The following is a 24,011-nucleotide window of genomic DNA, read 5'->3' as shown; positions in this document are numbered from 1 at the left end:
TCTGCCATCCGTTGCTCTGGGGATGTGCATCCCTCCTGGCCATGACTGGGAACCTTTTGTCTGACAAGATGCTGGTGACACAGAAAAAGCTTAGAGAAAAATAACATTATTTTATTTTTTTGGAGTGTTCCCAGACCAGGGGAGTTGGCACTTATCTGAGGTAGATCTGGCCTGTCCGGATGGATTTAAGCTGGTTTCTGGAGCTCGGGAAAAGTTTTGAAACATGATAAGAAGCAGCAATGAGAAGATTAGTGACCATATGTGGTATTTAGTACTCTGCTTATATTGGTTAGTGTTAATGGGAGAGTACAGGGAGAGAGAGTACAGAAGAGAGGGGGACCAGAGACTGAGAGAGACAGACAGACAGACAGACAGAGAGCATGCAGAGAGAGAGCATGCAGAAAGAGAGACAGAGAGAGAGAGTGGGGGGTGCACATCCAGCTTTTAGGCTGGGATGCAGTCGCCTGCTGATGACATACAGAATGCTTACACCGTGTTCATAGCTGTTGGTTGTATTGTGAGTAGCCGGGCACTTTAGTATCTATAAAGACAGAGGTGGGGCAGTGCTCTCATGAGCAGCTTCAGAATACATCTGCATTTAGAACTAAGCCACCTCTTCTTTTTTTCATCTTATAACACTTTTTTAAAATTTAAATTTTAAAATTTTTTAAAATTTTTAAAATTTAAAATTTAACTTTTTTTCATTTATTTTATATACCGACCTGTTTCCCCTTGCTCCTCTCCTTCCAGTGCCCCCACTCCCTCCCCCGCTTCCCATCAACCCCCCTCCCCTTCCACTCCTCCCATGGGCTTGAACAAACCATGGCACATCAAGTTGAGGCAGGACCTAGCTCCCCACTTGTGTTAAGGCTGGGCAGAGTAAATCCAGCATGGGTAACAGGTTCCCAAAAGCCAGCTAAGCACCAGGGACAGGTCCTGATCTCACTGCTAGGAGCCTTACAAAGAGACCAAGCTATCAAATTTTCCTCATGGCCTGCCCTGAGGAGATTTCTCCCAGAGTCCTGGGGAAGACACTAAGATCAGTGGGGGTAATCTGAGGGAATGAGTCCAAGTACACCAAGCTCTACAGTCCATTCACTTTATTCATCTGACACAAGATTCTATCTACACAGATTCAATTCTGTACTCATACATAGCTCCTCTCTGTCCCTTCTCCTCCTATTGTCTCATAACTCTAAGTTCTTTTCCGTCCCCATCCTCATCTTCATTCTTCTCCATCCTTGTTCTTTCCCCTTCCTCTTCCTGTGACCCAGTCTACAAACTTGCAAGCTCTGTGTCCATAAAAATAAAACTGCCTCTATTTTTCTATATGGCCATTTTCTGGCAGGGTGGGATAACTTTGTTCAGAGCTAGGAAACCTGCCTCAATAGCTTCATTGCACCTGGTATGCAAAAAGCCTTTTTGTTCTGAGTCAATTGCTGTGGAATGCCACTTGGGCTGTGAGAGAAAGGAGGGTCTGAGCTTCATTTGCACAAGAAACAAAGCTATGCACCTAACCTCTGCCTGTCTCCTAGGCCTAGGAGACTGGTGGTATCTCTGTAAGGGTGTTTACCTTAATTCAGGAGATGAACAGTTGATCTGAAATGCTTATTCTGCCTGCTGTTTTGGCCTTGGATACTTGAGAGGTATTTCAGATAAAATACACTGTTAGAAGTTCTTGGGGAGCTATTGGGAGCACACATGAAATTCATAGCAGTAAACAGCTGATATATTAAAAGCCAAATAGCACTAAATACTCCTTGAGATATGGGTTCCTCTGGAAGAATTCCTTGATTCTTCCAGTTATAGCTTTAACCATATATAGCTGAATCCCTACTTCATAATCCTCCAGCTTGTAGCACCAAGCTACACAACTGTCACACGCATGCAGAGGGCTAGGTCAGTCCCATGGAGCCTCCATAAGTGTTGGTCCAGAATCCATGAGCTGCCATGAGCTCAAGTTAGCTGTGTCTAAGGGTTCCCCTGTCATGACCCCCTGGGTCATATAATCCCTTCTCCCTTTCTTCAGCAAGACTACCAGAGCTCAACTCAGTGCTTGGCTGTGGATCTCTGCATCTACTTCCATCAGTTACTGGATAGAACATCTCTAATAACAATTAGGGTAGTCACCAATTTGATTATAGTAGATGGCCAGTTCAGGCACCCTCTCCACTATAGGAGTCTTAGCTGGGGTCATCCTTGTGGATTCCTGGGAGTTTCCCTGGTGTCAAGTTTCTCCCTAACCACCCAACCCAACTCCCATCATAGATGTCTCTTTCACTACTCTACCCTACATTCCATCTCCAACTGCCTCCTGCACCCAATCCCCTCTCTCAAGTTCACATCCCTACATCCACCCGTCCCCTGCCCCCAGTTTACCCAGGAGATCTTTTCTATTTCCCCTTCCCAGGGAAATCATGCATGCCTCTTTGGGCCCTCTTTGTTCTATAGCCTCTTTGGGGCTATGGATTGTAGGTTGGTTTTCCTGTACTTTACTCCTAATATCCACTTATGAGTGAGTACATGCCATGTTTTTCTTTCTTTGTCTGGGTTACCTCTCTCAGAATGTTTTTTTTTCTAGTTCCATCCATTTGCCTGCAAATTCATGAAATCAATTAGTTTTTACAACTGAGTAGTACTCCATTGTGTAAATGTACCACATTTTCCTTATTCATTCTGAGGTTGAGAGGCATCTAGGTTGTCTCCAGGTTCTGGCTATTACAAATAATGCTGCTATGAACATAGTTGAGCATGTGGCCTTGTGGTATGATTGAACATCCTTTGGGTATATGCCCAAGAGTGGTATAGCTGGGTCTTGAGGTAGATTAATTCCCAATTATCTGAGAAACCCCCATGCTAATTTCTAAAGTGGCTGCACAAGTTTGCATTCCCACCAACAGTGGAGGAGTGTTCCCCTTAGTCCATATCCTCTTCAACATGAGTTGTCATCAATGTTTTTGATCTTAGCCATTCTGACAAGTGTAATATGGTATATCAGACTCACTTTGATTTGCATTTCCCTGATGACTAAGGATATTGAACAATTCCTTAAATGTGTTTCTGCCATTTGAAATTCTTCTGTTGAGAATTCTCTGTTTAGCTCTGTAGCACATTTTTAAAATTAAATTATTTGCTATTTTGATGTCTAGTTTCTTGAGTTCTTTATATATTTGGAGATCAGCCCTCTGTCAGATGTGGATTTTTTTTTCCCATTCTGTAGGCTGCCATTTTGTCTTATTGACCATGTCCTTTGCCTTACGGAAGCTTTTCAATTTCAAGAGGTCACATTTATTAATTGTTGATCTCAGTGTCTGTGCTACTGATGTTATATTCAGGAACTAGTCTCCTGTGCTAATGTGTTCAAGGCTACTTCCCACTTTCACTTCTATCAGGATCAGTGTAACTGGATTCATGTTGAGGTATTTGATCCACTTGGACTTGAGTTTTGTGCATGGCAATTGATATGGATCAATCTGCACTCTTTTACATGCTGACATCCAGTCATGCCAGCACTATATGTTGAAGATGCTTTCTTTCTTCCATTGTACAGTTTTTGCTGCTTTGTCAAAAATTAAGTGTTCATAGGTAAGTGGATCTATATCAGGATCTTCGATTCAATTCCATTGATCCACGTTTCTGATTTTATGCCAATACTAAGCTATTTTTATTACTATATCTCTATAGTAGAGCATGAAGTCAGGGATGATGATACCTCCAAAAGTTCCTTTATTGTATAGGATTGTTCTGGCTATGCTGGGGTTTCTGTTTTTTCCATATGAAGTTGAATATTGTTCTTTTGAGGTCTTGAAGAATTGTGTTGGAATTTTGATGGAGATTGCATTGAATCTGTAGATTGCTTTTGGTAAGATCGTCATTTTTACTATGTTAATCTTACCTATCCATGAGCATGGGAGATCTTTCCATTTTCTGATATTGTCTCCAATTTCTTTCTTTAAATATGTAAAGTTCTTGTCATATGGGTCTTTCACTTGTTTGGTTAAAGTTATCCCAAGATATTTTATATTATTTGTGGATATTGTAAAGGGTATTGTTTCATTGATTTCTTTCTTAGCCCATTTATCATTTGTATATAGGAGGGCTACTAATTTTTTTTTTAGTTAATCTTGTATCCCACCACATTACTGAAGGTGTTTATTAATTGTAGGAGTTCCTTGGTAGAATTTTTGGGTCACTTATGTATACTATCATATCATCTGCAAATAGTGAAAGTTTTACTTCTTCCTTTCCAATTTGTATCTTCTTGATCTCCTTTTGTTGTCTTGTTGCTCTAGTTAGAACTTCCAATACTGTATTGGATAGATATGGAGAGAGTGGAAAGCCTTCTCTTGTCCTTGATTTTAGTGGAATTTCTTTGAGTTTCTCTCTATTGATGTTGGCTGTTGGCTTGCTGTATATTGCTTTTATTATGTTTAGGTATGTTCCTTGTATTCCTGATCTCTCCAAGACCTTTATCATGAAGGGGTGTTGGATTTTGTTAAAGGCTTTTTCAACATCTGATAAGATGATCATGTGTTTTTTTTTTCTTTCAGTTTGTTTATGTGGTGAATTATATTGATAGATTTTCATATGTTGAACCATCCCTGCATCTTTGGGATGAAGCCTACTTGGTCAGGGTGGACAATTTTTTTTAATGTGTTCTTGGGTTTGGTTTTGCCAGTATGTTGAGTATTTTTGCATCAATGTTCATGAAGGAGATTGGTCAGTAATTCTCTTTCTTTGTTGCATCTTTGTGTGGTTTGGGTATCAGGGTAACCGTTAAGGGGATGGGGAGAAGTCTGCAGCTAGGGAAAATCCCAGGAACTCACAAGGTTATCCCCAGCTAAGACTCATAACAATGGTGGAGAGGGAGCTTGAACTAGGCTTCCCCTGCGCTCAGTTTGATGTCTACTCTAATTGTCATCATAGAACATCCAGTGACTGATGGAAGCAGATGCAGAGACCCACAGCCAAACACTTGGTCAAGGTCCTGGAGTTCAGTTGAAGAGAGAGAGGATTATAGGAGCAAGGGAGTCGGGATCTTGATGGGAAAAACCACAGAGATAGCTGACTCAAGCTAGTGGGAGCTCATGGACTCTGGACTGACTGCTGGGGAGCCTTCATTGAACCGCACTAGGCCCTCTGAATGGGAGTGACAGTTGCGTGGCTTGATGTGTTTGTGGGTCCCCTGGAAATAGGACCAGGACGTATCCCAGGTACACGAACTAGCTTTTTAGAGCTGGTTCTCTATGGTGTAATGCCTTACTCACCCTTGATGCGGGGATGGGGGGGAGGGCTAGGTCTGGCCCCAACTTGGTATGCCAGCCTCTGTTGACTACCAGAGGGAGGCCTTACCCCCTACGAGGAAGGAATGGGGGTTAGATGGGGGAGGTGGAGGCGGAGTGGGAGAAGGGAAGGGAAGGGGAACAGGGGTTGGTATGTAAAAGGAAAGAGATTTTTTTTTTTAATGAAAAAAAAAATATTGGAACAGTTAAGACTTTGGAGACTCCTGAAGACAAACTAAATGCATTTTGCATTCTGAAATAAAAATAATCCTTTGGGGGCCAGACAAAAAATTATGGTTTGGATCTTAAATATCTCAGATGATGTATATTAAAGGTTCCATTGCCAGTCTATGGCACTACTAGGAGATGACAGAATCTGTGGGAAGTGAGACTCAATGGAAAGAAGTTAATTCATTGAGGATGTACCCTTGAAGGCAGTGTTGGAACACTAGCTTCTTCTCTCTCTCAGATTGTTCCTAGCCACCATGAAGTAAACAGCTCCCCAGCATGGCATTCCCTTTTGCCATGGGCCTAAAAACACCAGAACCAAGCAACTGTGGATTGAAACCTCTGAAAAGGTGAGTCAAGGGCAATCTTTCAAGTTGCTTTCCTCCTGTATTTTGTAACAGCCACAGAAATCTAACACGCTTACAAATCAAATAAACCAAGTTATTTTTGTCACACAGTGAGAGAATTGACACGAGATAAATATCATAAAAGGTTTCAATCAAAACAACCATGTTAAAGCAAAGGGACATAAGAGTCAGTGACCCTCAACAGTCTATTTGGAGGCATTGGTCCATATTGAAAGCCAGCTGAGCACGACACAGTCTTTGTTTTAAAACTACACTTGCTTGCAAAGTGTGATTCCCTGGCTTCTAATATCAATCTCTGTGCTGCTAATTGGGTCCTCTGCATATGCTTTCCTTTTCTGTAGAGAACGGATTGCATTTATACAAAAGGGGCCTCAGCCTGATTCATGTCTGCATATATTAGGGGGTTCAAAGCATCTTTTAGGTTCTTTTAAATTACCTATTTCCTTTAGTCTGACATTTTCTCTGTCATTATGCTTTATTTATTTTTTCAGGTGAGAACTGTTTATTATGAATATCAGATGATTTTGTTGACTTGTGGTCAACAAAATTTCCTGACTTGACAGGAAAGATTTCCTGCATTGTTAGTCTTCTTACCCCTGAGATAGAGTTGTATTTTGCATGCATGTAAATACATAAATGCAACCTGCTGAATCCATTTAGTTTTATGTTATGTATGTGTTTATAGAGCTGACCACTTGGTATTAGATAACCAGTTAGTGCCTCATCTCTGGGGAAGAGTTGACTATCCCTTTCTTAGTAGTCATTGCTGCAGCTCTTTATCTAGAAATTTCCCCTATGCACATTGGTATGTCAACTGGCACTGTTGTTGTTTAAGTACTGTTTGTGCGACCATAATTTTGTGATTTCATGGGTGTAAGTTCCCTCTCATGTCTAGAGGACACTACTTGTGCCAGGGGATGTCTTTCTGTATGCTGTAAATATATGTTGTTTCCATTGGTTAATAAGCTGCTTTGGCCTATGGCAAGGCAGCTTAGAGGCAGGCGGGAAATCTAAGGAAAGAGACAGGAAAGAGAAAGGTGGATTCTGGAGAGACGCCAGCCTGCTGCCCAAGGGGGAGTAACATGCCAGCAGACCAGTAAAACCATGGAACATGTGGCAGTACATGGATGTAGCATGAATCTTAGAGAGTCTTATTAATAAAATCAAACCCGAGGCCAGTTATTGGGGTAAATGCTGGTAGATCAGAGAGACAGAACAAGCCACAGCTATCTCACCTGACCAACTTCTCGGCTGGTCTTGTTTCCCCAGACTGGAAGCTTCTGTGTCCTCATCCCAATGGCTCTCAGCTGAGCTGCTGCTCGAAAGCCTGAAGCTTAACCAGCTAAAAGCTTAACCAGCCGAATGCTTCTTGTTTCTGGTCCTCACGCCTTATAAACCTTTCTGCTTTCTACCACCACTCCCTGGGATTAAAGACTGCTTTCTGGGATTAAAGGCGTGAGTCACCATGCCTGACTGTTTCCAATGCGGCCTTGAACTCACAGAGATCCAGAGGGATTTCTATCTCTGGAATGCTAGGATTAAAGGCGTGTGCTAACATTTTCTAGCCTAAGTATCTTGTGGCTTTTCTGTTCTCTGACCCCAGATAAGTTTATTAAGGTACACAATATTTTGGGGAACACAATACCACCATACATGAATTAATAGTTATGGGTTAAATTAAGTTATAAGAGCTAGCTAGCAAAAGACCTGCCATAAGCCATACAGTTTGTAATTAATATAAGTCTCTGAGTGATTAATTTGTAAGTGGTTGTGGGACCACGGGGCTGGGCAGGACCAGAGAAAACTTAAGGCTACACTACTTGGGCATCCTGGTCCCCTGACTCTTACAATTTCTCTGTCCCTTCCTCCACAGTGTTCCATGAACCTTAGGCATCAGGTTGTGTTGTAGATGTATTCATTGGGATGGACATCCCATGGTTAGTTATTATCTGCATTTTAACTAGTTCTAGCTTTCTGTAATAGTCTCCATCTGCTGCAGAAAAGAAGCTTCTTTGATAATAGGTAAGAGCTACACTTATCTGTGTGTCTAAAGGTAAGTATTTAGGATGTAGTTAGAAATTATACTGGTTTAGGGTCCTTGGTCTCACCATCCATGGGTAATTGTCTCAGTTTACAGTACCAGACATGAATTCACTCCTATCGAGTGGGTCTTAGGTCCCAATTAGACAACTGTTTTTTAACCAAAGACCACTGTTCTTGCCATGCTGATTATTGCTATATTTCATAGACATCACAGCTGGGTAGGAAACTGATTGCTTCCCCAAATTTGAAGGTAAATCCTTATTGCTGAAGTTGCACACAATTTGGACACAGAACTTGAAGGACTTAAGCGGGAACTGACCCGGAAGCCTCCTCCCTGTACTAACAGCCTTCACTCACAGTACTCGATGGTGTTGCACAGCTGACAAGAGAGAAGCAGTCACTAGCCTGGCCCAGCTATGCTCTCTTTTAAAAGCAATCTCTCATATCTTATTGGGGTTAATTCCATTAGACAAATGCCACACTCACAAATCCCTTCAATATAAATCCTCTCTACCTTTGTACCTCATGTGAAGCTTCTAGATGACTAAACCCCTAAAATCTAAACCAGAAATCATTGCTTAAGTCTGAAAAGTATACTCTTAGATATTCTTACAAGGCATTTAGTTGTTCTATGAGGCAGTGCCTGAACTGTTTTAAGGTATATAAACAAATACTCTCCAAGCAATTCCTTTGATGTTTCCTGACACTACATATAAAAATAGAGTTTGACATATTCCCGGAGTCACTCTTATTAGAGAGTCTTTTGCCATATGCAGATAGTTAAGGATGAGGAGTTGTTTCATTTTCCAACCCATAAAACCCAGTTTTGGAAATATCTGCTCTAAACAGTAATTGGAAAGAGAGTAACTCCTCGTTTCTTTCTTTCTCCTCTGGCTACATCAGAAGTCATTAGTAAATGCTCAGAGATTTGTTTATCAAGATTAATAAACTCATTAAGTAACCTTTGCATTTTTCACAATGCACAGGCCACAGCTCGGCTGTTTTTCTGCCAGTACATTCCTTTTCTCCAGGCTCTAGTAAGAGTTTCTTTACTTTGAGATTTCCTTGGCATTTATTGTCAAGAGCCTCCTCATTTTTCACTAATCTTCTCAGAGTCCTTCTATATTCTCCCAGAAACAGAGCTAATGGCATGCTTTCAGTAATTTAGTAAGAGTTGAGATATTAAAATCTAGTTGTCTACCAGTGTTTCCAGTCTACCAATAATTTCCCTCAAAACTTAAAGATGTTTGCTGCCAAGTCTAACAGCCTGAGTTTGATCTCCAGAACCAACATAGTGGAAGGAGAGACCTTCCTATAGGCTGTCCTCTGAGCTCCACAGGTGTGCCATAGCATGTGTGTGTGTGTGTGTGTGTGTGTGTGTGTGTGTGTGTGTGTGTGTACTAAATAAATGCAATTTTAAAAGATAATCTGAAAACTTTTATTTCTCTTAGTTCTGTGGGTATAAAGTCCTGGATGGAATCTGGTGTCTAGTGCCCAGTGCATGTAATACCTAATGCAGCCACTCATGCCAGAGTTTTTCATTAACATGTCTTATTTCTTGCTGTTTCATCCCTTGTCTAGTTTTATATCAACTTGACCCAAGCCATAGTCACCTGAAAGGAGTGAATCCCAGTTGAGAAAATACCTCTATAAGATCTGGCTCTAAGTAGAAAATTAGAGCCTGATGAGGAGGGCCTAACCCATGGTGTGTGGTGGTACCCCTGGGCTGCTGGTCTTGGATTTTATATGAAAGCCAGCTGTGTTAGCCATGATGAGCAAGTCAGTAAGCAGCACTCCTCCACGGCCTCTGCATCAGCTCGTACCTCCAGCTTCCTGCCCTGACATCCTTCAATGATGTATAGTGATGTGGAAGTATAAGCCTTATTATTAAACCCTTTCTTCCCCAACTTGCTTTTGGTCATGGTGCTTCATCATGGCACTAATAACCCTAACTGTGTCCGTGCTCCTCAGACTCCCTATTAAGAAAACGGTTTACTGTCCAAGCCTTCATGTCTATCATGGCAGCCTTTGTGATGGTCCAACTGTTTTCCAAGACTTTAATCCTCTCAAATCCTGAGCTTGAGCCTGACAAACTATTTTGGTAAAATTATTCAAAGATAAGCACAGATTCAAGGGATGGAACACCAATCCCATACATCACAGAGAGACAGATTAAAGAATTTTCAGCCCTCCTTAATCTAAGTGCAGTGTTAATGAGATTATAGGGAACCTACATATAGCTTCACATGCAGTAAATGTGGGAATGTCAGTGTACAAAGTCCCTGTAGAGTGTAATTTGTTGGTAAAGAGTAGAAATGAATGTGCAATACCCTTGACCCAGCAATACTTCTTCTGGAATTTTGTTCCAAAAATACTGTCAAAATTTGAAATTATGTGAGATATAAAGCTGTTTGTAGCATATAATGGCAAAATACGGGAAGCCACAAAACTCTCTGTGTTCATTTGGATTTAAGCAACAATTACTTCAGTGTAGTTACTGGATAAATGAAGAGATGAGGGTGGAGAGTTCCAGAGGATCTGACACTCAGGTACCTTCACAGGTACCACACACACACACAGTGCACATAAATACACATAGGCAAGACGCTCATACATAAAATAAGATAAATAACTCTTTAAAAATACTATAGGGAAGACTGTTGGCTTAACAGATTTTTTTTCTCACAGTTCTGATGGAATTCAGGTTCAAGACATTGTATTAATTCAGAATCTGGTGAGAGATAGCTCCCTGGTTTGTAAACAAATGTCTTCTTGCTTGCTGTTCCTTCATGTGGTGAAGGGAGATCATCTTTTTCATCCATTGGGTACAAGTCCCATTCATAGCCAGGCATGGTGACACACACCTTTAATCCTAGCTCTCAGGAGGCAGAAGCAGGCAAATGTCTGAGTTTGAGACCAGCCTGGTCTATAGAGCTAGTCCCAAGACAGCCAGGCCTACTCATAGAAATCCTGTCTCAAAAAAATCCCATTCATAAGAGCTCTAACTGTGTCCAAAGGTCTTACCTTCAAATACTATCCCACTGGGAATTAGAACTTTAACATACAACTTCTGAAGAGACACAGACCATTCAGTCTATAGCATTTGCCCAGATATCATAGATCAAACTATGGTACTTCAACACAATGGATACAATGAACTTTAATATGGTATCCAGAAGATCTCTGCATAGTGATTCCACATGATCTTCAGGACCTGTCCTTAAGTGGTAAAAAACCAGTCCAACACATGATGCATATGTGGCCATTTTTAAAGTAGGATTGATTCAACTCTGTATAATTATTTGCTAAATTTTCTAAAACTAAAGACTAAAAAGATAAACCAAAAGCTAATATCATAGTTATTTGGCAGTGGAGGGAAGAAAATAAGATAGAGATTATATCTAGGGTTAGATATATTTTTGAGTGTGTATAGGTGTGTGTGTGTGTGTGTGTGTGTGTGTGTGTGTGTGTGTGTATTTGTGCGTGTGTATTTGTGTACATGCATACACATTCATATGAATGCCAAAATATATGTATGGTCAGAGGACAACTCAGGTGTCAGTTCTCTGCTTCTGTCTCACTGAGGAAGTTCATTATTTGGTTCCAATCAAGGATTTAGAGCAAGAAAAATATTTGCTCCAAAATGAAAATGAACTGAAAGTGAAACTTCCACTCAAGTTGATGGATATGTTCATTCTCCATTGCTATAACAAATGATCTGAGGCTAGGTAGCTTGCACAGATGTTTATTTTTCTCACAATATTGGGGCCAAATGTTTGATATTGGACAAACCCACTGACATAGCCTCTTATGTTTGCTGAGTCACCTCGTGGACGATAGCATGGTGATGAGAAAACAAGCAAAAATGCAAAAAGGAGAAATCAGATGAGAAGCCAGACACCAAGGAGGTTCACTTTCAATGTTTTATAGCAACCCTCTAACCAGGGTCTCACAGGAACTTTATCAATTCCTCCCATGGACAACACTCTCAATGACTTAAACAACCCTCTCTTGGCCTTCTTGGCAAGATCCGTTCAAAACCTATTCAAAACAAACAGAAGCCAGTATGACCTCAAGGACCACCTATTAACTCATTCTTTCTGGGTTTCTGCACGTGGCTCCTCCATTTCCCAGTCCTTCCAAGAACATTCACATCCTAGGGTTATAGTTTAAATTACTAACACTTGAGTCACTTATTTTGGTTTTTCTTTTTTTTGTTTTTTGTTTCTTTGTTTTTTGGTTTTTTTTTTTTATTTTTACTTTTTGTACCATAAGTCTGTGGTCAGCTTGCTCCATTGATTATTTCAAAGTAGTACCAAGCATACATACAAGAGTCTGCAATTAAAATAACATTAGATTAATACATTTTAATCAATTTCAAATATTTATGTAATAAATTTTTTTGAAAATTAACAAATGATAGAACTACCTTTTGTCTCCATCTGGACACATATACACTTAAAGCAAGTAAGCCTTTTCCTATTGTATCATCTATAGCCAAGGTTAACCAGATTATAATCTTGCTTCACTCTTCAGTATCTATGGTTTCCCCAGTTGTCCTTTTCTTGTTTGTGACTCTGGATGGTACATGGTCTACCCTGGTCCTCATCATCTACTGGGATGCAGAAAATTACTAAGACATGACCATAAAATAACAAGGGGACACAAGTGAAATATCAAATAGTTCATCAATTATTTTCCAAAGACTGAATCTCTTTGGGAAATAGAATGGAGTTCCCAAGGGTAAAGGCATGGCAAAAGCTCGTAAAGATTTTGGAGTGCCAGTTCTACACAGAGACAGCTGTTCAAGGATGACACAGCCAAACATACTTTGAAAACTACTACAGGAGGAAAAGGACACCAGAAAGGTCAGTTGACTCAATGTTATTCAGATGTTGTCTTGAGATATGATGACTGCCTAATTAGATCTATGTTTTCAAGAGATGGGCTCTTTAAAATGCTAAGAACAGACTAAGGATGGGACAGGGTAGGCACAAAAGACCAGCCAAGTACCCCTGGTATACACAGCAGCATTTTATATAAATGGGGTGAGTATTCAAAGTTGAAGTTTGAACAGAAACTCTAGTAGGTTTGAACAGATAGCCAGAGTAACATCTCCAAGGTGACTAAACAAGTATCCTTTTTCTACTAATTCTATATTTTATGCAATTAATATTCCACTTCATTCAGATGTTTGTTCAAATTGGGCAGTGTGCAGAAAAAGATAATGAACAAAACATAAAAAAAAAATCCTATTTCATGGGATTTGTGTATATTCACAGAAAGTCTCCAAAAGGGTTCCTAAACTGCCAGATAATGGCAAAGAGAATAGACAAGCTAGGCCAGCAGACACGTGGAAAACAAGGTCATGAATTTTTAATGAAAGGAACAACAATTAAAGATTCGCTCTTCACTTTTGTTTGCTAAATAAATCCAAACAGTTGGGTGGGTTAGATATTATCATTTCTCAATTAAGTTTTATTTGCTGCTTAAGATAATGAACAACAGCTAAGAACACATTAAGAATTACCTGTACCTGATGACAATATTTCTGATACTGATGAAGGGAAAGATACTCTCATCTTTCTATAAGTCTCAGAAATATGCTTAGATTCATACATACAATAATATTTTGTTGCCAAACTTAATGTATAGGCTGTTAAGTTAGATATATCTTCTTAACCAGGCAAACAAGCCTTAGTCTCTTTGGGACCAGAAGGTATTCAATGATATAGTATATAAAGTCCAGCTATTAACAGACAAGTTAAAATAGACAAAACAGTCAAAATTACTGACAATTCAATAATATCGACTCTTCTTTTTGGCGATGTTGGACCACTATCAACACTACCTCCATAGCCCCTGTGCAGGCAGAAAGGCAGGGACCACCCATAGTCACAATGGCAGTGATGTTTGTTATTACAGATCCCCCTCCTATTACAGGTCTCAGGAAGGCAGGCATTTGAAAGGACAGACAGGCTGATACACTTCTTGTGTATGCAGATCTTCCCTGCTCCACAGGTGGTGCCATCTTTCACTTCACCAACATCCGGTACACCCATCCCCAAATGATGGTCAGTACTCCAGCAGGTGGCACCATCGGCATAAATGCTCTGCAAAACAGAGTGAGCCTGGAGATGGAGAATATTTTCCACGTTTTCACACTGGACTTTCCCACAAAATATATCTGACATTCTGCATTTTAGGTATATTGTGCCATTTGTGCCACAGTGGCCAAACCTGTTTCCCTGTGAGTTCATTTCTTTGTAACAATTAGGAGATGCACTTCTTGCACTTTTGCCAAAAATCTCCCTGCATTGTTGGTCATGGTTATTACACTGCTTTTGATAGCAGTAGGCACTGACACCACAGGAGACCCCATTCTGTACATAGCCATCTTCTGGGCACTGGTGGGATGTTCCATTGCACCATTCTGGAAGGTCACATTCATTGACCTTCGGTCTACAGAGTTCCCCTGATAGCATGAGTTTGCAGTCTTTGCAACAAAGCCCAAAAGCACATGCAGCCCCAGGCCTCAGTTTACAGTTCAACAAACAACAGGGATCCTGTTCACACTCATGTATAGATCCACAGTCACACTCCTCTTCTTTCTCAACCATACCATTCCCACAGCGCTTCACCAGAAAGACTGCCCCTGGTCTTGGATGATTGTGCAAACAAGTTCCTTGGTTTAAAGTAGTCTCCACAAAATCATGATAGCTACAGTTGGTGAATCTCTCCGCTGGCACTCTGAAAGCACTCATGACACAACCTCTTTCCCCACAAGTACAGGATTCTTCATCATGCTGCATACCAAAAGTATGACCTAACTCGTGGGCCACAGTGTTGGCAAAAAGAGACCAGGAGTCTCCTTGGAAATTTTCAACCCCACAGTCAAGTGGAGGATGACATATTCCTGCAACATAGGCTATGCCAAGTACACTTATAAATGAGCTTCTGATGAAAATGTGGGCTGCATCGTGAGGTACCTGAGAAAGACTGATTTGTTTCCACTCAGAAAAATCTTCTAAGACCTGATAAATGTTTTCCACTGGGAAAACATTTCCTCGATTCCAAATCTCAATGCCAATCAAAGACACATAGGTATCCAGCTGCTTGTACATGGAATCCACCATGTTAACAATGAGAACCACATCTTCTTGCACCTTTGACAAATTGCGTTGAGAGTAAGTGAAGAAACCATAGTCTACCACTACAGCCAGCTCCAGAAACCATGTGTGGGTCCATGATTTTCCAGAATTTTGCTTCACAGCTGGCTTCTCAGCTTCTTCAAGTCCAAAGCGTTGGTATGGTGTTCTCTTCTCTGTTAAACCACATATCATAGGTGGAAACTGTGTCTTGTTATAATTTACTGTATAAACTAGGTGTTCAAACGTGCTGGAATGCCTGATGGGTTCGATTTCATAGGAGAAGCCATTCACTTGTAACACTCCCTGAAACCCCCCACTGCAGGTACTTAACGCAACTAAAGACTCAGGAGCCCCCTCTACAAAACCATGATAGTAACAGTCACTAGGGATGAAGGGGTAATCCTTGAGAAGGGTATGTTCCTCTGTGTAGGTGAGCACAGAGAAGTGAGTAGGAACCAGCAGCTTCTTGACTCTCATGTGGACAACATGTCTTTGGCCCCCCAAAATCAGGCTGTAGGAGAGCCATCCTGAATTTTTTGTACCTCTGGCCCTGCTGGTCACCTCTAGGGGGATGACCACTTCTGGCGAACTGAGGTACTGAGTGGACCCAGTCTGGGAGAGGTCAATAGGGGACAGAAACACCTTAAAGCAGAGCAGCAAAAGAGTGACTCTCATGAGTGCTCCAGCATCTGCATCTAATATTATGAAGCCATCTGCCCAGAGCAGAAAAAGACTGGGTGTGAGACACTCCTGTTCTGGCTCTTCCCCTGGAGCTGATCAGAGAGCAGTGGTGACCTTTAGAGATGGTGCACCGCAGAGTTGGACCATCAGAGCACAGTGCTGGAAGTGAAAAGAATCATTGGATAAGGTGAGACATTCAAGTGAGAAAATATTGACTGACGAGTCAGGGCAGTGCTTTTGGATTTGGTTTCAATAAATAGAGCAAAAAGTTCCGGGGCGAGGGTAGAGAAGATAATATTGGCCGTATAACTGCCAAAGTATGAAGATAAGTACTTATACAATTAGCTTAATCCTTACAGGTGCTATGAAAAATCTATAATAAAAAGTTAAAGCAGAATCAGGAGTAGAATGAGTCTCCATCTTGATTTGTCTAATAGTATTAGTTCACATTTGGGTGCCTTTGCATAACGATTGATAGTGTTCCACCTGGTGGCTAAAACTGGAAACAGGAAAAATAATCAACAATCAGTATAAATTTGCACTAGTCTTGGAATTTACATGAATTGCTCTTTATTTGTTGTCTCCTCATTGGATTCTCCTTTATCTGTATGTAGTACATTGCAAGGTCCTTAACTACAGGGTTCATAACGTTCATTTTAACATCTTCTGTAATACCCAGTATATTTCTATAAACCATGAAAAAGTAGAGAGATGTGGTTGAACACCTTAGATTATAAATGAATGTTATTTAAAATGGATTTGTCTCTAATTATAATTTTGGAAGGGGGAAAATTCATGAAATGCCTGTAAGGATATAGGAAGAATATGTTATCAGTTACCTGGAGAAAATAGAAATGTCAAAAGGAAATGTCTCCAAAAGGAAAATGAGAACACATGCAGTTTAAAGTCCCAAGCACTGGCTGTATGGTATTTTAGGACTGCTATGGAAGAATTTCAGTTTCAAAAACATATACTTTTGAAAATGGAGAATTTCTGCAGCTGACATACAGTCTCACTGGCAACACATCCATGTCTTTATTCATTTAAAAAAAAAAAGGATTTATGTATTTAGAGAATACAAAGTACAGAATGTTGTGCCAGACCTGGGGGGATCAAAATATAGAAAATGAATATATATTATCAATTTAGTGCAGAAACTTGTAATAGAAACACGAGTAAACTTTATGGGGTCTCTATGATTGTGTGCAAGGTTTTATATTGAATAAATTAAAGTTCTCTAGTTTTGTTTTTGTTTGTTTGTTTGTTTTTGTTTTTTTTTTCGAGACAGGGTTTCTCTGTGCAGCTTTGGAGCCTATCCTGAAACTCGCTCTGTAGACCAGGCTGGCCTCAAACTCACAGAGCTCCTCCTGCCTCTGCCTCCCAAGTGCTGCGATTAAAGGCATGTGCCACTACCGCCCAGCTAAAGTTCTCTTGTTATTCTGAGAGAAAAAGTCTTAAGACTTCATCATAGTTTCAACTAACTTATACAAACCAAACCTATGTGAAAACAAGAGAAGGAAAGCGGCATTTGTAATACCCATTGAAACAAACCAGACTGATCCGAGGTTAACAAAGTTCATGCTTTGGGGATCCTCATTGCAGGCCTCTAGAAATACCCTAAGGAGGCCTCACAATACACTTAATACAAGTCACCAATCATACCTCATAAACAAAAACAGAATTTCTGAAATTGGATAATATATGGGTAATATATTTTTTTTTCTCATTACCAATCATATGTTCTGGAGAGGAAAGTTGTTTTTTTCCTAAACTATCAGGAATACAGAATAAATATTTATCATAGTAGAATGAGAACTGCTTTTTAACTCCCCCAGGAGAAAGTACAGTGAAGTAATTTTCATAAGGGAAGAGATTGGAAAAATCAATTGCTAAACCTATGAACAGTCACAGCACTTGTAGATGGAACTCAAGGAGGGAGGTTTGTGGGTTGAAGGCCAGCCCTGGTGACACAGTGAGACCCTACCTAAAACAGGTAAATAAACATGAGAGAATACATATGGTAAAGGTGTGCCCAGATCAATATAAACATTGATGAGGGTCAAATTCCATTATACCTATGGTGCTGTTGACTTTTCAAATTTATAAACTGTACCAAGTAAATGTTTGCTTTCCTACTCATTTTTATACTTGTCATTCTGTGTCTGCTCTTAAACTAGGCCCTTCATCTTATATATACGTGACTCAGAATCAAAATTTTTATGTCATTTCTGGTTTTTATAAAAATACTGGCCGGGCGGTGGTGGTGGCACACGCCTTTAATCCCAGCACTCGGGAGGCAGAGGCAGGTGGATCTTTGTGAGTTCGAGGCCAGCCTGGGCTACAGAGTGAGATACAGTGGTTGGTATAAGGATGTGTGTGTGTGTGTGTGTGTGTGTGTGTGTGTGTGTGTGTGTGTGTGTGTGTGTGCATGTGTCCAAGCAGATGCACTCATGTCTATGTTAGGTGTCTTAACTCACTCTGCACCCTACTTTCTGTGACAGGGTCTTAGGTCTGAAAACTTGAATCTCACTGATTCTTCTAGATTTGCTGACCAGCAAGCCCTTGCCTGTCTCTTCCTCCCTGGCACTGTAGTTACAAGTACACACCGCCATACCTGGATTTTACATGGGGAGTGAGGATTCAAACTCAGGGATGTATGCTTCAGTGGCAAGCACCTCACTAACTGAGTCGTCTCCCCAGCCCCAGGATCTAGTTTCTCACAGCATTTTGGTTTGGGGTTTTTGATACACACACTTGTTATGTAGCCAAAGGTGGCCTCAAAATTTCTGTGTAGTCCAGGCTAAATTCAACTAGTAGCCTCTACCAGCCTCCCAAGTGATGGGATTATAGGTATACATCAGTGTGTTCAGCTTCCTAATGTATCTTTAATCATACTGATAGTGATAAACCTTACCTAAGGAGATGTGGAAAATAAAAATGACCAACCAAATGCCAGTCACCTCCCGAATTCCAAATCCATCCTCACTTGATGAAAGCTTCCCGATTCAACTTTTCCTGTACCTCCCTACATCCTTTTATGTTTTCTGGAATCTTCCTTTGATGAGAGAGGAAGAGAAGGAAAGGAGGACAAAGGTAAGGAGAAAAGGAGGGAAGGACTGGAGAGAGACAGAGACCTCTTTAAGACAAGTCCCCTCCCTGTGCCTCTGTTTACTTAATTAAACTTGAGTTTTAAAAAAGAAGTTACTGTTACATGAAAGCTCACCCCAACTCCATCCTCAGAGGCTTCATATACCATATGGTTTGGAGTCAAGGCTCCCGTTCTCCTGTCCACAAAGTCAGTACCAAAGCATTCATTCTACAACTGACTGCACTAATCCTTACATTTCTCATCAACTACTTCATCTCTCTTGCACAAATTTCTAAGGCATTGGCCTCAGACTGATTATTTTTCACCAAAAATTTGACCCTCAACTAATCTCAGCAAGTGAACAACACACCCCCAAATCAGTTTTCAGTGACTCAGTCATAGCTATAATCTCTTTCCCACACCACCCCATCTCTTCTATCACACGTACATACACTTCTCATATCCTAAGGACTTTGCAGTTCTAATCCCTCTGTCTCTGCCTTGCTCTGATACATACTCCTCAAGCTCAGAAAGAGTTTGAGTATTTTCACTTCTCATTGTGTCATTTCTCTCAGTCTCTTCCTTTGTCCCTGATCCATTGGAGCCCAGGCTACCAGTTCCAGCGCTTCAACCACTACATATCAAAGTCTTTAACTCACTAAGGCTCTACAACTACAGTTTCTATGTTGAACATGTCTAGAGGGCCACGTCTAAAGCTCTGATCATATGGAGGTGCCATTGGGAGATGCTGTGAACCTTCTAAAGGTGGAGTCAAGCTAAGGGGGGATGGTCTCTGGCTCCATGGAGATGTGCCATCCAGGGAACTATGGAAGCCTGGCCATCTTCCTCTCAGTTTTACTCCCCAGCTTGTAATGAATGTGAATTTGTTCTGCCTTTCACTTCTCACCATTCCCATCTGGTCTGACCATCAGAGGCTGGTCACCTGATCATGGGCTGAAACCTAGAAAACACTGACCTAAAATAAACCTTTTTCCTTATAAGTTTTATTATTTGGATATTATGTTATAGTGACAGAAATATAACTAATATACCCATTTACAATACACATTGAGGTGGCGGGGGACACTACAGAGAACCTGTCAAATTCTTTATTCCTTCATTGAAATTATTACAAAAATAATTCCCAAACAACACAATTACCAAAATTTTTAAAAGGGAGTGTACAATCTGAACTGAAATGATGTGTTCTGGCTTCCCAGTCCAAGGGATAGAGACATTAATTCAATGTACATCCAAACTCTCTGATACCTTGTTTATTTTCATTTTCCTAGATACTACATTGAAATCTCCTTAACGTTCTGAATCTCCTTGTTCATGTAGTTCATGTGGAGAAAATCCATTCTCATTGATATCACAATAAAGTTAAATCATTAGCCAAGTACACTTTGTCTGAGTATAAAGTTCTTTTTTTTTTAATCTGTCCTAGGTTTGTTACATAAATATTGGTTTGTTTCAGTCTGAAAATATCCTTGCCATTGATGTTTCTAAAAGACCCTGGATCTATTTGACCAGGATCTTTGAAAAGTATTGCTCAACAAGACATCAGCAGAACACAAGACAACTGAAATCTTTTCTTTTGAGATAACTTGTTCTTTTCACCTATAATACATAAAATGTTTAATCATGTAAGAGATATGGAAAACATGCTTTTTTAATTTGTATTTATTGTAATCATTCACTTGAAAAACAGGATGCAACCACATTGTAATTTTTATATTGCCTGAAAGATTTTCCTGGGGTATATAAGCTGTAAGGGAAAGAATAAAGGTAGAGTTAAAGTGGGTTAGAAGGAAAACATCAAGAATGAGAGAGTTAGAAGGGAAATATAAATAATAAAGATAGAGTTAGAAGGGAAATATCAAGAATGAGAGAATTAGGAAGAAAACATCAAGAGAGTTAGCAGGAGAAGGAAAACCTCAAGAGAGACAGAAGGGACATTTCTGCATGGAGATAAGAAAAGAAAATATAGAAAACAGAATGAAGAACACAGAATAATAAAGAAGGAAACCATCAAGAGAGTATATGAGTATCTTTTCCCCTAACCCCCTCAGATTAAAAAAAAAAAGTCTAGTACATGCTGACACTGTGGATTTCCCTTTGAGCCCTGTGCTGGTGCCCCAGGCAGTGATACAACATGAACATACATTTCACCAATACTTTTCCTGGAGCTTAGCTTTATAGCAGGCAGCAAGAAGAAAATAAAACCTTTACAGAAGACTCTCTGCTGTCCTTCCTAGAATTACAGAGACAAAACAAATGGAATATCACTCTAGTATTGATTATATGAAGTTTAGCCACAGCTGTCCATATTCAACATTGTCAGACTATCAAGCATATTCCTTGACATATTGTGTAACTTTCACTATTTCAAATTCCTCAAAACATATATGCTCTTCTCCCTTTCTAACACCCCAGTATAACATGCCCTGTCTATCATTTAGATAGGCACGTGTATGAAAGCCTGATGACCTGGGCTGATCCATTAAAAAAGTTGTGGCATTAATTTAGTTGGTCATGATGTGTAAAATTTTTTTTTTTTCGAGACAGGGTTTCTCTGTGTAGCTTTGCGCCTTTCCTGGAACTCACTTGGTAGCACAGGCTGGCCTTGAACTCACAGAGATCCGCCTGGCTCTGCCTCCCGAGTGCTGGGATTAAAGGCGTGCGCCACCACTGCCCGGCAATTTTTTTAGAAAGAAAATAATAGAACTGTCAGAGGGCATCCCTGAAAAGTCCCCACTGATTCTCACACTGACGCTCATATTGTGTCAAATAGAAGTTGGCAGGTTGAATGTGTGACTCTTGATAGTAAAAATTCAAAGATACAAATGGTTTTCAGGATTTCTACTTTCTACGCCTATCTGAATCCACACCACACTCACTTCTCTTCTATTCAACTCTCCATTGTGGTGTCAGTGGAGAAGTGATTCTCCCCTAGATTTATTTTTAACTTTATTATTATAGCAGTCACTGTGCCATGGCATGCATATGAAGGTCAGAAGATACTTTATGGAGTCTGTTATCTCCTTCCACTTTTCCATGGACCTATTCAGGTTATCAGGCTTGTGTAGAAGTGTCTTTGCCTGCTGAACCAGCTCACCAACCTCCTCCCCTCAGTTTAGGTAATAGCCATACTTTCTGGTCCATATTGTATTTCTGACCTACTTGGGGACTGGGTCTATCAATTTTCACTACTTCTTCTGTATTTTCATCTTCTATTTTATCTTCTCTTTACTGGCAGTTAAGATAATCAACCACTTCACTCAGATTTGTTCAGATCTAGCCTGCTTTTAAAACTTAAATGTTGTCCTCCCTCATAGCCATCCCCTCAGTTTCAGACAAACTTCAGTGATTGGTTACCCCACCCTCTACCCTCTACCCCCTACCTGTGCTTAAGTCACTCATGTATTTAAAAGGAAAAAGAAGCAAACATTAAGAAATTTCACATTATCCCGTAGACTATTTTAGATACCAACTTACACAGTGTCAAACCGGATGAGTGACTTAGCAGCAGAAAACAGTCATTACCATGGTCCTTTCTGTCAGATGGTTTGCTTGATCCCTATCAGTCAACAGCAGTTTATAGTTGCAGTCACACAGAACAAAGAAATGCAGCCCCTCCCTCACCCCCTTTGTCTGTCTCATGACTAAATTCTAGATTTAGCTGCTTAGCAACAAGGATCTTTCCCTTCTCTATAAACAGCAACCATGGGGATCTAGCTCAATGGCAAAGCATTTGCCTAACAAGCACAAGGCTCTGGGTCTATAGTGGCAACAAAGAAAAGATAAAATTATTTTAAAAGACAAAATTATAAAGAACACCCAACTCTAGAATGTCTTGCTGTGACCCCACGGTCCCTATACAGCTTTGTTTCAGAACTCAGTGTAACTCAGTTGGACTGCCCTTCCACTTCCATCTTTTATTCCCCTGCAGAGGTCCTTGATCCCGGCTTCATAATTTTGCTTATGCCATTGCATTGGCCTGGATCAAATCATTTTTCACAAGTGAAGTGGATTACTTCAACTTTATGGACCAAGATCTAGATGAAATTTCATGTCCATTATCAAAACTTTTTCTAAATAGTCTAGACATTAGCTTTCTAACACTCTTAGTAACATTATAGTCTATACATTTCTGTGTTATAAATTTATAAACTGCTGTCATCTGTTTTACATATAAGCTTTTGGGGTTATTTTTTGAGAGTTTTATTTTGTAGCCCTGGCTGGCCTCAAAACTCACTATGTAGCATAGGCTGGCCTCCAACTTGCAGTGACTCTCCTGTAGCTAGAGTTTTCCTGCCTGGCCCATAGTAAGGACAAATCTCTGACACCTGCCAGTTCCACAGCCGCTTAGACCCAACCAAGTAAACACAGAGACTTATATTGCTTACAAACTGTATGGCTGTGGCAGGCTTCTTGCTAACTGTTCTTATATCTTAAATTAATCCATTTCCATAAGTCTGTACCTTGCCACGTGGCTCGTGGCTTACTGGCATCTTCACATGTTACTAGTCATGGCGGCGGCTGGCAGTGACTCCTTCTGCCTTCCTGTTCTTTCTTTTCTCCTCTCAGTTAGTCCCGCCTATACTTCCTGCCTAGCCACTGACCAATCAGTGTTTTGTTTGCTAACCAATCAGAGCAACACATTTGCCATACAGAACATCCCACAGCACTCTCCTGCCTCTGCCTCATAGGTGCTGAGATTATAGGTCTGTACCACCCACACACAGTATCAGAGAAACTTTAAACTGCATCTACTATTAGAATGGTTTTGAGAAAAAATTTTCAGAGTCAAGAAATTTTGGTAGAGTACTTGACATGATGTGTAATCTATGAGACTGGTTTAAATGTTAACTCTAGCTCTCAGATGATTTCTTTCTTAAGAGATTCTTATCCATTGAAACTTTCCCCTGCTAATTTAACTAGTACACCCAAACCCATGAGATAACTATAAATTAGAAGCATTATCAATCAGTTCTCTATTTCTCCTCAGAAACTTCTCTGGAACTATTTTAGCCATCTAGACAGAACTAGAGGCACCTCCCTCTTAGGATGGGCAGCTGTAAACAGCTGTCTTCAGCTTCATTCTGTGGATAAAGTTTGTTCCTTTGCCAGAAGTGATTAACAATGAAGGAAACTGTGTCAGTTGTTT

The 24,011-nt window shown here is 40.3% G+C and overlaps 1 protein-coding gene and 1 long non-coding RNA gene across 3 annotated transcripts in view; one reads left to right on the top strand and one right to left on the bottom strand.

The window, feature by feature from the left end:
- The window catches only part of LOC128111142 (uncharacterized), a 92,965-nt gene that overhangs the window by 7,437 nt on the left and 61,517 nt on the right, over window positions 1-24,011 (top strand). For both annotated transcript variants that reach the window (XR_008218504.1, XR_008218503.1), the window contains exon 2: window positions 5,752-5,860. This is a non-coding gene — a long non-coding RNA (uncharacterized LOC128111142). The remainder of the gene's footprint in view (window positions 1-5,751; window positions 5,861-24,011) is intronic.
- Window positions 7,867-21,296, bottom strand: LOC128111138 (disintegrin and metalloproteinase domain-containing protein 21-like). The gene has a single exon (XM_052739408.1). The coding sequence runs from the start codon at window positions 15,745-15,747 to the stop codon at window positions 13,645-13,647; it is 2,103 nt and encodes a 700-aa protein (XP_052595368.1). The 5' UTR covers window positions 15,748-21,296; the 3' UTR covers window positions 7,867-13,644.

Source organism: Peromyscus californicus, unplaced genomic scaffold (genome assembly GCF_007827085.1).
Source record: "Peromyscus californicus insignis strain IS unplaced genomic scaffold, ASM782708v3 Scaffold_15__1_contigs__length_86483966, whole genome shotgun sequence".
Lineage (NCBI taxonomy): Eukaryota > Metazoa > Chordata > Mammalia > Rodentia > Cricetidae > Peromyscus > Peromyscus californicus.
Note: the sequence above shows the minus strand (reverse complement) of the source record. Positions and strands in the feature narration are given on the sequence as shown.

What these genes read in the sequence shown, in the direction of transcription:
- LOC128111138 (XM_052739408.1), bottom strand. Translation starts at nt 15,747, where the DNA reads ATGAGAGTCACTCTTTTGCTGCTCTGCTTTAAGGTGTTTCTGTCCCCT.